This window comes from Erpetoichthys calabaricus, chromosome 4, assembly GCF_900747795.2.
Source record: "Erpetoichthys calabaricus chromosome 4, fErpCal1.3, whole genome shotgun sequence".
Lineage (NCBI taxonomy): Eukaryota > Metazoa > Chordata > Cladistia > Polypteriformes > Polypteridae > Erpetoichthys > Erpetoichthys calabaricus.
In genome coordinates, this window is record NC_041397.2 from 117,508,121 (window position 1) to 117,523,942 (window position 15,822).

Sequence of the window (15,822 nt, forward strand, 5' to 3'; positions counted from 1 at the left end):
CTGAAAAGCAGGCTTTACAAGAACATACTCGAGAAAAAGTGTGCTGGTTAAGAGATATTTCCACATGCAAATATAGAGAAAAGGTGCTGAAGGTACATGTAGGGCAAGAGATGACAAATATTTTTTAATTATTCTATTTATTCTATTACTTGTATTTGGTAGTCACAATAGCTAGTACACACACACACACACACACACACACACGCACACACACACACACATATCTCAGGTCAGGTTGGGGAGCATGCTCTGGTACAGTGCACTGCCACACCCACCACATGGCAAAACAACTTGGATGGCAACCCCCCAGGCAGACACACGATCCAGTCCCACCCCATGAAAATGACCATCTGTCTGCCACAGCTAGGTGTTACATAGGTGTCCCCTTGGCCTGGTCTAGCCACTCGGGTCTTCAGCAATGAGGACTCCGTCAGCATCATCATCATCCGCTGGACCCCATGACCCTGCCCAACACCCAGTCCATGCAAGCATTGAACAGAGTAGGAGCAAGAACATTCCCTGATGAACCCCAGAATCAACTGGGAAAAATGTAGAGGTTCTTCCTCCACTTTGAACAGCACTCACAGTACCAGTGTACAGGCTGGCCATGATATCCAACAACTTCATGGGGAATCCCATAAAGTCTCAGGATATCCCACAGGGCAGCTTGATCATCTGAGTTGAATGCATTATAAAAATCAACAAAGGCTGCAAATAAACTCTGCCGATATTTGCATTTGCGCTCCATGACAACCCTCAGTGCCAGGATGCGGTCAATGGTAGACTTCATAGCTGTAAAACCACACTGCTCTGGTCACTGGTAGGTGAACAAGTGATCACAGGTCCTATTCAGGATGACCCTTGCTGGGACGTTACCCGGCACCAAAAACAGTGTTATCCCCCTTTAGTTGCCGCAATCCAGGCCTTTCTGTAGCCTTCCCTTTCCAGATAGGGATGACAAGTCCCGTTTTCCAGTCAGTTGGGATGATGCCCATCTCCTAAATGGAAGCAAAGATTGCTTGCAATGTAAGGAGGACAGCCTGACTACCAGCCTGGAGAAGTTCACCCTGGATACCACAGATCCCTGCAGCCTTCTCTACCTTTAGCTGGTTCACCACCTGTGCAATGTCAGTGAAACTGGTTGATTTACAGCTAATTGGAGGATCAGCCTCGAGAACTGTGAACCCAGATATATCCAATGTCCTAGCTGGAGAATCAGCTTTAAAAACCTGCTCAAAGTAGCCGGCCCAGCGGCTCACAATTGCAGTGCCACCCATAAAGACCATTCCATAACCTGCCCTGACTGTGAGTCTCTGAGGAACAGATTCAGATGTGCATAATGCTTTGATTCCTCTGTAAGCGGGACATGGGTCACTAGGCCATACACAGTGTGTCATTCGCTAACAGATTCCTCTAACAAATGCCTCCTTATCTGCCCTTAGAGCCCTCACACTTGTCCTTCTCAGTTCCCAGTACATACCAGAGTTGCCATCAAGCCATGCACTGCAACTCCTCTCGATGATATCCTGAGTGCCCTGCGAGATGAAACACATCCTTCTGGGAACACCAGCAACACCTTCAGGGTCTTATCACAAAAGGTCTCCTACATCACATTAGGTTCAACAGTCACACCCAAGCCTGCAAGTTCCTCACACAAACTGCGTGGAAACACATTAGAAACACCCTGATGTTGGAGTCTGTATAGGCCCAGATTCATTCTTCTTGTAAGTGGTAGCCAACTGGACCTAAGCTGGATCTTCAGGGTAGCAACAAGTCTGTGGTCAAAATTCACAAACTGGGCACTTCTGTAGACCCTGCAATTTTTGTAAGAGTCACCAGTGTCTGCCCACAAGGATGTGATTGATTTCCTTCACCGCACCGCCAGTACTGTAGTACCAAGTCCACCCAGAGACAAAGCACCCAGAGAGTGTCTGAGTCTCATAATATGCTTATTGTGACATCGGACATCATTGGAAGCAGCCGATCCATCACAGCAACAGCTACTCCCGAAGTATGACAGCCACCAGAGTGAGCAGACCAATTAAAGGTGTGCTCACCTTCAGAGATTTGGCCAGTCGTAAGTCTGCAAACCTCAAAGAGGGCCGCAACCGAAATACGGAGTTTACGAAGTTCCTTCAACAACAGGTAAAGTTGATCATCATGCCAGAGAGACAAGGCGTTCCACACGCCTACCCAGGGGCCAAAGCTGGGACCCGAGTGCTGCTGTACAGCGGGCGACTTAATCCCACAGAGAACAGAAAGAAGTCCTGACTACCATTTTCGAGCTGTGTGAAGTTTTCTACAGCGGCTGGAATTCCAATCCTGCCACTAACCCTTAAGTTTTTCCTTAAGTTGGAGGACCATTTGCAGGGTGGATGCAGTTTAATGTCATATCCAGGACATACATACATATACATAAATACAAAATGACACTGTAAAGATTCCCCTTATTATTTTAAGAATATTGAACATTGCCATGTTCAGTAAACTACAGTGTATACATAAGATTCAGGTCAGAAATGAACAATCGAAATGGTGATGTATGACAGCACTGCAAGTCATTGTTTGGCTTAACTGACAGACACATTGACAGTCCACCAAATGACTAGCAACTGACTAGCAAAACTAATTGACCAGCACCAACTGACTATTGGTGCTGTTTAACAGTATAGAAAAACATAGAAATTCAAAGCTGATATTGCAAAGAAACCATAGTTGTTTTTACCGTATATTGTTTTCCCAAAAATTAAATCATTTTCAAAGACAATAAAATTTAAACATAAAATTTAAACAAAAAAAGAAACAGATACATTTGTAAAATATAGGTTTACTTGGGGATGATTTAAATTAGTTATAATAGGTTAGTTGTCTATAATATGACAAGTTGAACTGGAACTGCATTAATGCACCATGTATTATATCTCATATGAAAGAGGCTAACACAATATGGTTCCAAGGAATGAGTGCCGCTTGAAACTGAGGAGTACATGTCAGTGTCAAATTAATTTGAAATGCAATTGAAACGAAGAGGAAATGTCTAAGTAAGACCTTCTGCACACAAGAAGTACAACTGCATAATAGAAGCAGCTGAATTTTAATGAAGCACTGAAAAAACATGTAATGGAGTGCACTGTCCACACTCTTGCTTTTTTGTCTCACCTGTTAATTGCTAAGGATGACACTTTCATTTTTTTTTACATTTATTTAAATATAAACATGCAATTCTTTGAAATATTTACTTCCAATATACTGTAGTTTAAAGTTGCAGTATCTTTGGAAAGTTTCATGGTACGCTGAAGTGGCAGACAGAAAAGGAAGCTTAATTATTTTCTTTTGCCAAAACCAGAGATCAGGGAGAAGTAAAAGAATTCAAAAGAAGTAGGACATGATGTTCATCTATTTCAAACCAGATGGAGTGACCACATTTAAATAAAGACTGCAGACCAATTCTCTCCTAATGAGTGTAACCTGGTTTTACTTTTCCTCGCACAGAATACATTTTTGTTTTGTGAAATGTACAGTAACAGGCTGATTTATGGATTGTGTTCTGATGTTACCTTTGCATTCAGAAATGTTTATAGAAACAGATTGTTTAGATTTACCCACATAAAATCATGCTCTAGGTAAAAATAAAAAATAAAATAAAAAGTCCCTTAGAGCAATAATCAGACCTACTTACTGTTTTAATATAATTTAAACATATTAATTGAAGGTGTGCTTATCTTTATATTCATCACAGCAACAACTGTAATGAAGGCTTAAGAAATGACGAGGCTAACAAACCTTAATTGTAATTGAGGCTAACAACAATATTTTAAATCTAAAATCATTAAAACTAAGTTCATTATAGTCTGGTTGCATGAAAAGGTAAACAAGAGGAATTGCTGGAATTACAGAATGAATTGTAGCATATTCTAATGCTGCACAAAGAGCACAATATTAATAGGTAAATGTATATATAAGTTAATTGATCATTTGTCCTATACTGATCGAAAGAAGAACATCCTGATGTGTGTATAAAACTATTTTGTAAATCTGTTTTAGTACAGGCTTAGTATTTCCATATTTTAACTTTGCAGGACTGATGACTAATATGTTATAGGTCTGGGAAATGTTCTTGTGTACTTAAATAGCTCATACCTCTGTGAATGAGAATTTCTGGTGGAGAAAATGAGATCATTATAATTGCCCCTATCTTGCAATTTCAGTTATTTGTAGACATTTGCAAATATTGAATCTATTATGAGGAAGCAAAAATGAGTCTGGTAACTTTGGAGTTGCTAAAAATAATATCTGGGTACCATGAACATAACCAAGTTGCCTTACTCTACAATGATAGATTGCAAGAAGTAAAGAACCCACAGACATAGAAACAGAATAAAACAAATCAAAGAGCCATTGGCAGCCAACACCTTACAGCTGACGTATCTGATCTTAAGGGCAAAGAGCTGACAAACTTTTTTGTTCACACATAAGGATATGATCCACCACTGGAAGTTTGATTAGAGACAATTGCTCTTTATTATGGCAGACCCTTTTAAAAACTGGAGCATTTGAAAAGTATTCATGCACAGTACTGTTTCTGGTTAACTGTTACTACAACACAAAAACTAGCAATATTCATGCCTGGGAAAGCTTTCGCTTTTTACAAACTTTTTATATTCCAGTTTTACAGTACTAGTCAATTCAGTGCTTTTTGCTGTTTGTGACTCTCGTTCAGGAGTGCATTAAGCTGTTTAGCTTAAGCAGATATGATATCATACCAAAGGCAGTGAAATCATGTCAAAGCCAAAGGCAGTGAGAAATGAAATACCTCTAATTTGTGGTTTGAAACAACTGAAAATGAAGGTTTCTAGTTAAAGTAATAAATTAACATTTGAAAGCTAAATCAGTGTTTAGAAGTAAGTGATCATCCTATTTCTATAATCACTACATTTATCAGCAAATTGTATTAGTTGTTTTTAATGAATGTTGTTTATTAACCTTTGCTCAAGTCTAACTGCTGAAATCACAATCCACAGATAAAGATAAAACATTATAGAGTGTGTCCTGCCAGAAATCTCACAAATCTTCTTCTTCTTTCGGCTACTCCCGTTAGGAGTTGCCACAGTGGATGATTGTCAGAAATTGTAAAGACTCACATTTTCCAAGCAAAGCTCCAACAAAATTAACCCAAAGGAAATTATAGCATTCAAAGGAGGCAACACAAAAAATCTGAGCAGATCACTAGCTCTCCAACTAAAGCAACATGAAGCTCTGTAGAAACACATATATCATCGAAGAAAGCACTTTTAGGCACTATACTGAGTAAGGAGTGGCTTTGGGCATTTTATTTATCTTTACATAACTAGATAAATTAATATAATGGGGGCCTACCTGTAAATAAAAAACAATAAAAGGTATTTAGATAAATTTTAAAATAAGATGATAATGCTTATGTCTAACTGTTCAATATTTTGACCTGAGCACCCTTTTATTTTATATTCCAAGCACAATATTCAAGCTCCTCAGCTGCTGTTTTGCTATTTAACCCACACAGAGATGTTATACAGAGATGTCTATTATTTCCATAGTTATTCACAGTATGTCAATTCCCTCGATCTTTCATGATAGATATCATTCACCCATTAAAAGCAGGCTTTCTTGCAAATTATTTAGTGTTATATGCATTAATTGTTGAACTGTGTATGGCCAATAATCCTTACTATGTCTGTATATCACATTCTTTTATTGTTTCGGACAATTCTATCCTATCTCAACTCCTATCCCTGAAATGGATTAAGCAAGTTTCACAATGGATGGAAGCAATGCTTCAATTAGAAGAAAGAAGAGGTGGTAGATGAGAAGTTTTGCCTTCTTAACTAAAGGGGAGAGGGGAGTCATGGGGGCTTGAGAGCATACATATTAAAGTTTCCTGATCAATACATTTCATGCCCCAAGAATGGGGGGTGGTTTGCAGTAATGGCCAGGAAATAAAATAAACCAAGCTGCAGAAATTTAAAAGATTGCTATGCCTTCAGTCAATTTGCTTAGTTAGTCAATTAAATATTTATAAATTACAAATTATCCAAGCACACTATCACCAAAGATTAAACATTATTGTGACAGAATTAAACAATTAAGCCTCCAGCTCATGCCCTGTTGACAAAACAATACAATCAATGCTAGCACTCTGAGTTTTAGAGGTGAAAAAGTTTATGATTGCACCTCTTGTAAACAAGGTTTGACAGATTTTGTCCACTCTATTATCTTTAGCAGAAAATTGTCTGGCATAAACTAATAGCTTGAAATATTTCTTTTTTTAAAGAACAAAAAAAAATATACAGTAGATAGATAGATAGATAGATAGATAGATAGATAGATAGATAGATAGATAGATAGATAGATAGATAGATAGATAGATAGATAGATAGATAGATAGATAGATAGATAGATAGATAGATAGATAGATGTATTGCATTCAGACCCCTTCACTTTCTTCACACTTTATTGCATTATAGATTTAACTTTAAATGTATACATTTCCATTTTTGTCCATTGATCTACACTCAATAACCCATATTTACAAAGTGAAGGCACATTTTCATAAAAGCTTTGCAAATTTATTAAAAATCAAAAACTGAAATGTCTCTTTCATCTAAGTATTAAAATCCTTAATTCAATATTTTGTAGAACCTTCTTTGGCAACAGTTACAGTTTTGTGTCTTCTTGCCGAAGTCTCCTCAGGCTTTGCACATCTGGATTTGGGCAGTTTATCCCATTCTTTCTGGCATATGCTCTCAAGCTCTGTTAGACTGATAGGCAAGACTAAGTAAACTGTCATCTTCAGATCTCTTCACAGATGGTATATGGGTTTAAGTCTTGGCTTTGGCTAAGTCACTCAAAGAAAGTCAGAGGCTTGGCTCAAAGCCACTTTAGAAATGGTTCTACATCCTTGCCGTGATCTATGCCTCAACACAATTTTGGAGGTCAACAGAGAATTCCTTGGACTTCACGACTTGTACACTCTATGGGACATGCGGTATTAATTGTGAGCACGTTTACATACAGATATGTTTCTTTCTAAACTATGTCCAATTAATTCAAATGACTACAGTTGGTATCCAATCAAGATCAAGATCTAGACACATCTCAATGATGATTAAATTGGATGCACCTAACCATAAAATTTTTGATTTTTAATAATTTACTGACCTTTCCGAAAGCAGGCTTATTGACAATAAATTGTGCAGAAAATTGTCTGAATACATTCTGTGTTTGTGTGTGTGTGTATATATATATATATATATATATATATATATATATATATATATATATATATATATATATATATATAGAGGTTAGGTGCATTGGAGATTCTAAATTGTCCCTAGTGTGTGCTTGGTGTGTGTGTGTGTGTGTGTGTGTGTGTGTGTGTGTGTGTGCGTGTGCGTGAGTGTGTGCGTGTGTGTATGTTGGGTAGCTTCTCAGCCATCTGCCAATAGCGTCCCTTGTATGAAATCAACTGGGCAAACCAATTGAGGAAGCATGTACCAGAAATTAAAAGACCCATTGTCTGCAGAAATCCGCGAACCAGCAAAAAATCCGCGATATATATTTAAATATGCTTACATATAAAATCCGCGATAGAGTGAAGCTGCGAAAGGCGAAGCGCGATATAGCGAGGGATTACTGTATATATATATATATATATATATATATATATATATACAGTGGTGTGAAAAACTATTTGCCCCCTTCCTGATTTCTTATTCTTTTGCATGTTTGTCACACAAAATGTTTCTGATCATCAAACACATTGAACCATTAGTCAAATATAACACAAGTAAACACAAAATGCAGTTTTTAAATGATGGTTTTTATTATTTAGGGAGAAAAAAAATCCAAACCTACATGGCCCTGTGTGAAAAAGTAATTGCCCCCTTGTTAAAAAATAACCTAACTGTGGTGTATCACACCTGAGTTCAATTTCCGTAGCCACCCCCAGGCCTGATTACTGCCACACCTGTTTCAATCAAGAAATCACTTAAATAGGAGCTGCCTGACACAGAGAAGTAGACCAAAAGCACCTCAAAAGCTAGACATCATGCCAAGATCCAAAGAAATTCAGGAACAAATGAGAACAGAAGTAATTGAGATCTATCAGTCTGGTAAAGGTTATAAAGCCATTTCTAAAGCTTTGGGACTCCAGCGAACCACAGTGAGAGCCATTATCCACAAATGGCAAAAACATGGAACAGTGGTGAACCTTCCCAGGAGTGGCCGGCCGACCAAAATTACCCCAAGAGCGCAGAGACGACTCATCCGAGAGGTCACAAAAGACCCCAGGACAACGTCTAAAGAACTGCAGGCCTCACTTGCCTCAATTAAGGTCAGTGTTCACGACTCCACCATAAGAAAGAGACTGGGCAAAAACGGCCTGCATGGCAGATTTCCAAGACGCAAACCACTGTTAAGCAAAAAGAACATTAGGGTTCGTCTCAATTTTGCTAAGAAACATCTCAATGATTGCCAAGACTTTTGGGAAAATACCTTGTGGACTGATGAGTCAAAAGTTGAACTTTTTGGAAGGCAAATGTCCCGTTACATCTGGCGTAAAAGGAACACAGCATTTCAGAAAAAGAACATCATACCAACAGTAAAATATGGTGGTGGTAGTGTGATGGTCTGGGGTTGTTTGCTGCTTCAGGACCTGGAAGGCTTGCTGTGATAGATGGAACCATGAATTCTACTGTCTACCAAAAAATCCTGAAGGAGAATGTCCGGCCATCTGTTCGTCAACTCAAGCTGAAGCGATCTTGGGTGCTGCAACAGGACAATGACCCAAAACACACCAGCAAATCCACCTCTGAATGGCTGAAGAAAAACAAAATGAAGACTTTGGAGTGGCCTAGTCAAAGTCCTGACCTGAATCCAATTGAGATGCTATGGCATGACCTTAAAAAGGCAGTTCATGCTAGAAAACCCTCAAATAAAGCTGAATTACAACAATTTTGCAAAGATGAGTGGGCCAAAATTCCTCCAGAGCGCTGTAAAAGACTCATTGCAAGTTATCGCAAACGCTTGATTGCAGTTATTGCTGCTAAGGGTGGCCCAACCAGTTATTAGGTTCAAGGGGGCAATTACTTTTTCACACAGGGCCATGTAGGTTTGGATTTTTTTTTCTCCCTAAATAATAAAAACCACCATTTACAAACTGCATTTTGTGTTTACTTGTGTTATATTTGACTAATGGTTAAATGTGTTTGATGATCAGAAACATTTTGTGTGACAAACATGCAAAAGAATAAGAAATCAGGAAGGGGGCAAATAGTTTTTCACACCACTGTATATATATATCCCAAGAGGATGTGGCCGTTACTCTAAAACCCCCTCTTAAATATTGATACAATGGGAAACAAACATTTCCTATTCCTGGTGTGGCGGAAGTGCTGCTGTCCAAAGCTCCATAATTGTCCGGGCACCCCCTGGCAGTGGCCATGGGCCCCAACAGAGATGAGCTTCCAAGCTCTGATCCCATGGCCCCCATGTAGATCAGGGTAGCTGTCCTTTTATGGTCCAGGGGAGGTAATGTATATATATATATTGGGGTGCTATTTAGAAAAAAAAAAAGATTATATTCAAAACAATGTATATATCTAAACCAATGTATCTGAACCTAAATATATATGAACCAATTTATGTATTTACAAACCAAGTTTTTTTTCTTAAATGGCGTCTCATATAAAATATGATATTGAACTCTGGAATCTATGAAAACGCTACATAAGGATGCAACAAAAATAAATATGACTGGCATAAAAAAAACCTCTGTTTGGAATAATTCATAACTGTTTTTAGGTATGCTAAAAAGACAAGTTGTGTGGATAGTTATACAAGAATTCTGATCCATATTTTTCAGCTTTCAATGCTTATGAAGGAACAAGGGACAAATATTCTAATCTTACTACATCTGGTTATGGCTCTGTGAGACTGTAAAAACTACAGTTGCTGCATCTTTCATTTGTAAAACCATGCATAATACATTGTCTGCTGATTTTATGTTAAATATTTTTGGGGAATTAAAAAATTCAGAACATGAATTCATTTTCTGAATGCACATAGTGCTGAAGAGGTATGGAGCAACACAAGGACATATCTGAGAGAATAGGGGCACAAAGCTGCGATTAATTCAGGATGTGATGCAAGTTCATCGCTGGTGAGACTCCACTCACATCAGGTCAGGTCAATTTAGGCTGTAAGCCTGTCTTTAGAATGAAGTAGTAAACTGAAACTACTATTATTATTATTATTATTATTAAACCGCCAGAGAGAACCCACTGAATTTATGAAAATGCAAAAGCCATACAAAGAGTGTAAATATTTTAAGGTGATAACACTAACCACCAACACTATACAGTCACACAAAATTTATATCTTAAAATAAAAAAATAAAATGATTTTGAAAAACTCTCTGCAGTGATGGCAATACAGTAATTGCAATGAGAGCAGAAGAAAATTCGGCTTTCTTATTATACTCCACAGGATAATATGAAGTTGTGAGAGGGGGGCCAATTGGCTCAAGCAGTCTTAGATAATACTGGCCAAATGTAGTATTGGCTTAGACTAACTGCACCTCTCACCAGTTTTAAAACACTATATATAGTGCTTCTACCCTATTTCACTTACAGAACATTTCCATTGTAAAATATTAATACCAGCATAAAAATTTTGTTTTGGTGTATGATTTTTTTAATTATTCTGCATCTTATGTATTAAATATGAAGCCACATTTACTCTGTTGCAACTTAAATACTGTGTTTGTAGTTGATGGTCAATTTTAAGTCACCTTAGCAAAGAAAGAGGAATTGTATCTAGGAACCCCACCATGGTTTGACTATAATAATCACAGGCATTCAGTGTTTGCTCTACTTGATGCAGAATTAATTGCATTACCATGACAACAGTCATATTTCTATTTTGTATTCTGGCCTTCTCCATAACAAATGGCAACTAACTAACAACAGCCACTAAAGTTGGCATTAATGCAGCCGAACTTTAATTAATGATCATATGTAAGTTTACTTTTCTCATCTCTGTGATTTCTGAAAGTTGCTGCATTGATTAAGTTAATTTGTATTTTCATCACATGGGCTATATTCAGCTCATTAAATATGAGCTTGTCAAAGGCTTACAGTGGTCAGTTCTTGCTGCCATTTTTACATTGTCTGTGTATTGTTATTCTGGTTAGTTTTCCTATACTCAAATAAAAAGTACTTCCAAATAATTAAAAGCTAACATGGAGATATCTAGGATACAGATGGATAGAGTCCTGAGAGTATTAGTAGTAGATTAGAATTGCTCCACAAAGCTTAGCCCAGTTGAAAATTTTTTCTAGTAGTTCTGGTAGTTTTAATATATTTACTCAGAAGCTATTATTAACACCATTTTGTATAAGTTCCTCTATTTGAAGTGTCTTAAGTTTTTAAAATTACTCATGTTTATTAAGTGACTGTAAAAGCATCTGTACTTTAGTTATTGTTATGCAGAATTTGCTATACACTGGATCTTATTTTAAAATAATCATAATTAGGTACATCTACAGTTTCAGCCAGTCCACTTAAATGTATTTGTACTGATTTAAGCAGCTTATGATAACACAACTTTACAGAAAGGTGAATGAGGATTTAATAGGGAGAATTAAAATAATGCATAATGAGAATTCTAGCACCATAAAATTAGCTAGGTATGGCTTTTTTAGGTTGTCACATGGGAGGCAGTCTAAGGTGTAACTAAGGGTAAGACGCAGAGTCAGGGATGATGAAGTGCATTAATGCTTTTTCATCCTCTTGCACAAACAACCAGAAGGGAAACCCAAATAGAGCTCCACCCACTTCCACTGCCAGGCCACACCCTCCCATTGACCTCACCCGCCTCCTCCTGCCCACCACCTATAAAGACCCAACCATTTCACCTTCCCAGTCAGTCATGCTATGACTCAGTCTCTTATCACTTCTCTCGTCCTGTTGAATACTACTGCTTGGTACAATATATGGGGTGGATCCACAAATCTTTTTTCTGTTTGGTCTCCTTTTTACAAGGTATATGATCAAAAGTATTGTTTATGACATTGAGTGGTGCATTTATTTTATGGTGGCAAAGAGGCCAATACATAAAACAAGATTAGTAGCAATGTCTTGTTTTTCCATTTGTTTAGTTGTTCTTTATTTTCTCCCTTACTTTTTCTCTCCTTGTATGTTTTATTTATAACAAAGGCATCAGTCCTTGTACATTTTGCCCTTTGTGACATTCATTATTATTATACAGGGTGGCACATTTCCTTTTTTGTTGTTTTTTTTTTCTTTTTTTTTTTTAACAATAATCTTCCGTGAAATTAGAAAAATTGAACAGGCTCTTATATAGCAATAACTTGAGTTAATTATGAAGGTTGAAGTCTTTATTTTCAAAATTAAAAATGAATTTGCAAGTTATTTCATGTGAGTACATAGCTTGTAGCACTTTGTAATGTTGATAGTGAAGGAAATGTTGAAGAACGTATCTCAGTCAAAATAAAATCGTTATTCATTACTTACCTGCCAGTGGAGGATGATACTCCAGATTAAGCCCAGTGTCAGTTTATGGTTTCCATCGACAATATCAGCGCCACCAATGTTTACAAGTTCAACCTGTTGAAAAATTGCAAATTGTTCATTAGACTGAAACAAGACAATGAAAAATGGGTAAACTTTTAGTTTTTAGTTATCCTTTATAAGCAGCCAGTAACAGGTTATAAACATTTTACTATTATACTAATGACAACAGTAAACTATTGAACTCAGTAAGACCTCTAAAATATGGTATTGTGATTTATTATTTTTTTATTCCACGTTAAAAAGGCTTAGTGTGTTTGTAGCATGCATTATATCTCAAGATATTTGAAGAGGTATTCCAAAGTAAGTAATTGAATGTACAGGTATTACATACTTTTAAAATATTTAGTTTCACTATTGAATGTTGAAATATAGGATTTTTTACACATATTCTTGCTGAAGAAAATATGTTTTATTAGTTTAAAATAATTTCAGATTTGGAGGCTATTGTGACCCTATGTCTTATATTAACAGAAGTAAGTCTCTCATAAACAGTTACACAGTATAAACAATTGTAAAAATCTAAACTTCAATAGTTTTTCTTAAGTAATTATCTAGTTAAATAATCAATGTTGGATCATACACAACTTGCAAAGCAAGAGAATGAAGATAATTAATAACTAATGAAAGTGTGGACAGAACTGAAGTACTGACACTGGAGCTCATTTTTTTCCTTCCCAGTTTAAGGTACATAACCAAAGTTAAAATCTTAAGTGGTTAAATCACATTTTGTGGATTGTAAGCTAAAGATCGTAATTGTGATCTCCCTGTGCTAAATTATTCCTGTGGCATGGTTTCTGTATAAATAATTGTTTAATTAATTATTTTTAAAGATAACTTACACCCTCTTCATTCTACAACCTAAGAAGAGTATTCCAAGTGACATAGACTCTTTTATGAACACTCTACAAGTCGTATTTTAAACAAAGTTAAAGAGAAACACAAAAGGTATAGGCCTACCTACTTGTATATTTTTTTCAGTTCATAGAAGCAGAAACATTAAAGCAAGTAGTGCGACTAAGCAAGCTGCTAGATTAACAGCAGCCATCACAGAAGCGCAAGAAAGATGCTTGTGGCCAGGACAGTTATTGCAGCTACAGTACCACTTTAGGGATTTATTATTTCTTTTTATTGATGTACCATAGAAAGTCCTGCTGATGACTATGAATTGGATTAAGCAGGTTTAAAAATGTCATATTATGTTACCATAGACAGTCTCCTGACTAGCTGCTTCACAATGTAGATGGATAACAGAAATGTCTGAATCTGGGCTGGCATACTGCTCTCAATGATGTACTTACCACAAGTCAAATTTTGATTTAAATTGTGTTTCAATGTAAATAAGGGAAAAGATGCTAAATGGCTTGACAGTCCAATGAATGAAAAGCATTTAGAAAAATACCAAAGCTATTAAAGCTATAAATAGTTCAATTGAAGAGCTAAAGTAAATAGTTTTTTTTCTTTTTAAATTGAATGCAGAATTAGTTTTATCAGATCACCAGAATTTGATTGGTTTAAATACACTGTACATTAATAGGTTATTTCTGAGATAACCAAATTTACAGTTCCTTTTCAGAGTTTCTTGTGCTAATTTACTATAAAGATCAAGAATTTCTTATTGGTTTCTCACCAATTTTATTTTTATTCAAACCATGGGACTGTGGATAAACAGTAATACATAACAGACATTTTGACTTAGGATTAACAATTATCCATTTTCAAAGAACATTACTTGATAAATTTGTTCTTATTTTTTTTTTGCATGATAATGATAATGTGTGGTTTCTAGTATTTCAACTTACAATTTAACTTTTTCTCCCAAATTTTTTGATATGTTTAATCATTCTTTCTCCTAAAGACAATTTTTATTGCTGATTGCTTAATATTTTAGTCAGTATTTATAGATATAGCATAAAGAAACAGTGATTGTGATTGATGGTGGTTATGTTGATTGTCTGTAGCTGAAAAGAACACAACGATAAGGTTCAACTTGGAAATACCCACAGAAGTGAAGATCAATAATCAGTGCATCAGTGTGCTCTGTGTATTTAATAAACTTTGCACCAGTGATTGAAGTGGAAAAAAAGAAGTCATGGAATGCTGCAATTTATGTGCACAAAGCCCCCCACCGTCCATCTGCCCCATCAATCCCTGATTTTTGGCACTGGAACTTCTAAAAAGCATGAAGCAATCATATAATTGTTAAATCTTTTGATTCTTTGTGAGTATTTATCTTCTTTCTTTGTGACATTTGCTGACTAATTCTGTATATGCCTCAGCAAGAGACAGCATACTCACTATATTTAGTTGATGAAGGCTTTGACCAAGTGAATTTAGTGATTTACACGTGTTGCATCCTAGTTTACCATTTTGAACTGGTAGCCAAACATTTTTTTTTAAATAATCAGTCTGCTCCCTTCTCCAGAATTTCAAAGGAACTCCTTTCTTAGACACTATGTCATCTTTTCTGTGGCTTTCAGAATTTTCGTATTATGGTGAACTGAGAGAGGGTGTGATAAGGGATATTCGTAATTTGCTGTAACACTGCAGCTTGGTTCTGCTTCTTCCACTCTCTATCATTTTTTCTTTCACTTTTCCAACCATGTAATTGTGTTTCTGTATGAAGAAGCTCACAATACACTGCTACACACATGCTAAACATTTCTTCTATCTGAACTCCTCAAGCTACCATGTTATCAAAATCCACAAATTTGTGAATGATTGTGAATTAACATATCCTCTAGGAATTTGACACATATGACAAAAGGAGATGGTAATCTTAAAAATGCAAGGTTCATGACCAGCACTCCATGTACCATCGGGTTCGATATGAGAACTAATTGAACGTTTAAGTTAACATTTTTAAAAGGAGCAGAACTGCATTCCTAAACTTTCCCACCCACTTCAAACACAGCTTTGTATTCATATAAATAAATAACACTGCAAACTTCTGCATTCTCTGACAATCCCTGGAGAAGACATCAGTCGGAGGACTGAGAGCTCCACTGCTGACTGTTATATTCATCTCTCTTAACTTTTATCATGGATTTCACAGAACTGCTTGATTATGATTTTATAAGCTAAAAGATTCTTTAATACAAGCTTAGCATAAAATTATTATTTCTGTCTTAAATGTGTTTTGGAATTATTATTATGGTTATTTTGTTGGTGTTGTGTTGTTGAACAGCTTTCC

At 36.3% G+C, this 15,822-nt stretch overlaps 1 protein-coding gene across 12 annotated transcripts in view; it reads right to left on the reverse strand.

Moving 5' to 3' along the window:
- dmd (dystrophin) overlaps positions 1 to 15,822 on the reverse strand; it is a 2,688,357-nt gene that overhangs the window by 1,954,543 nt on the left and 717,992 nt on the right. For all 12 annotated transcript variants that reach the window (XM_051926236.1, XM_051926244.1, XM_051926242.1 and 9 more), the window contains exon 5: positions 12,573 to 12,665. In XM_051926236.1, coding sequence (XP_051782196.1) covers positions 12,573 to 12,665 — 93 coding nt within the window. The remainder of the gene's footprint in view (positions 1 to 12,572; positions 12,666 to 15,822) is intronic.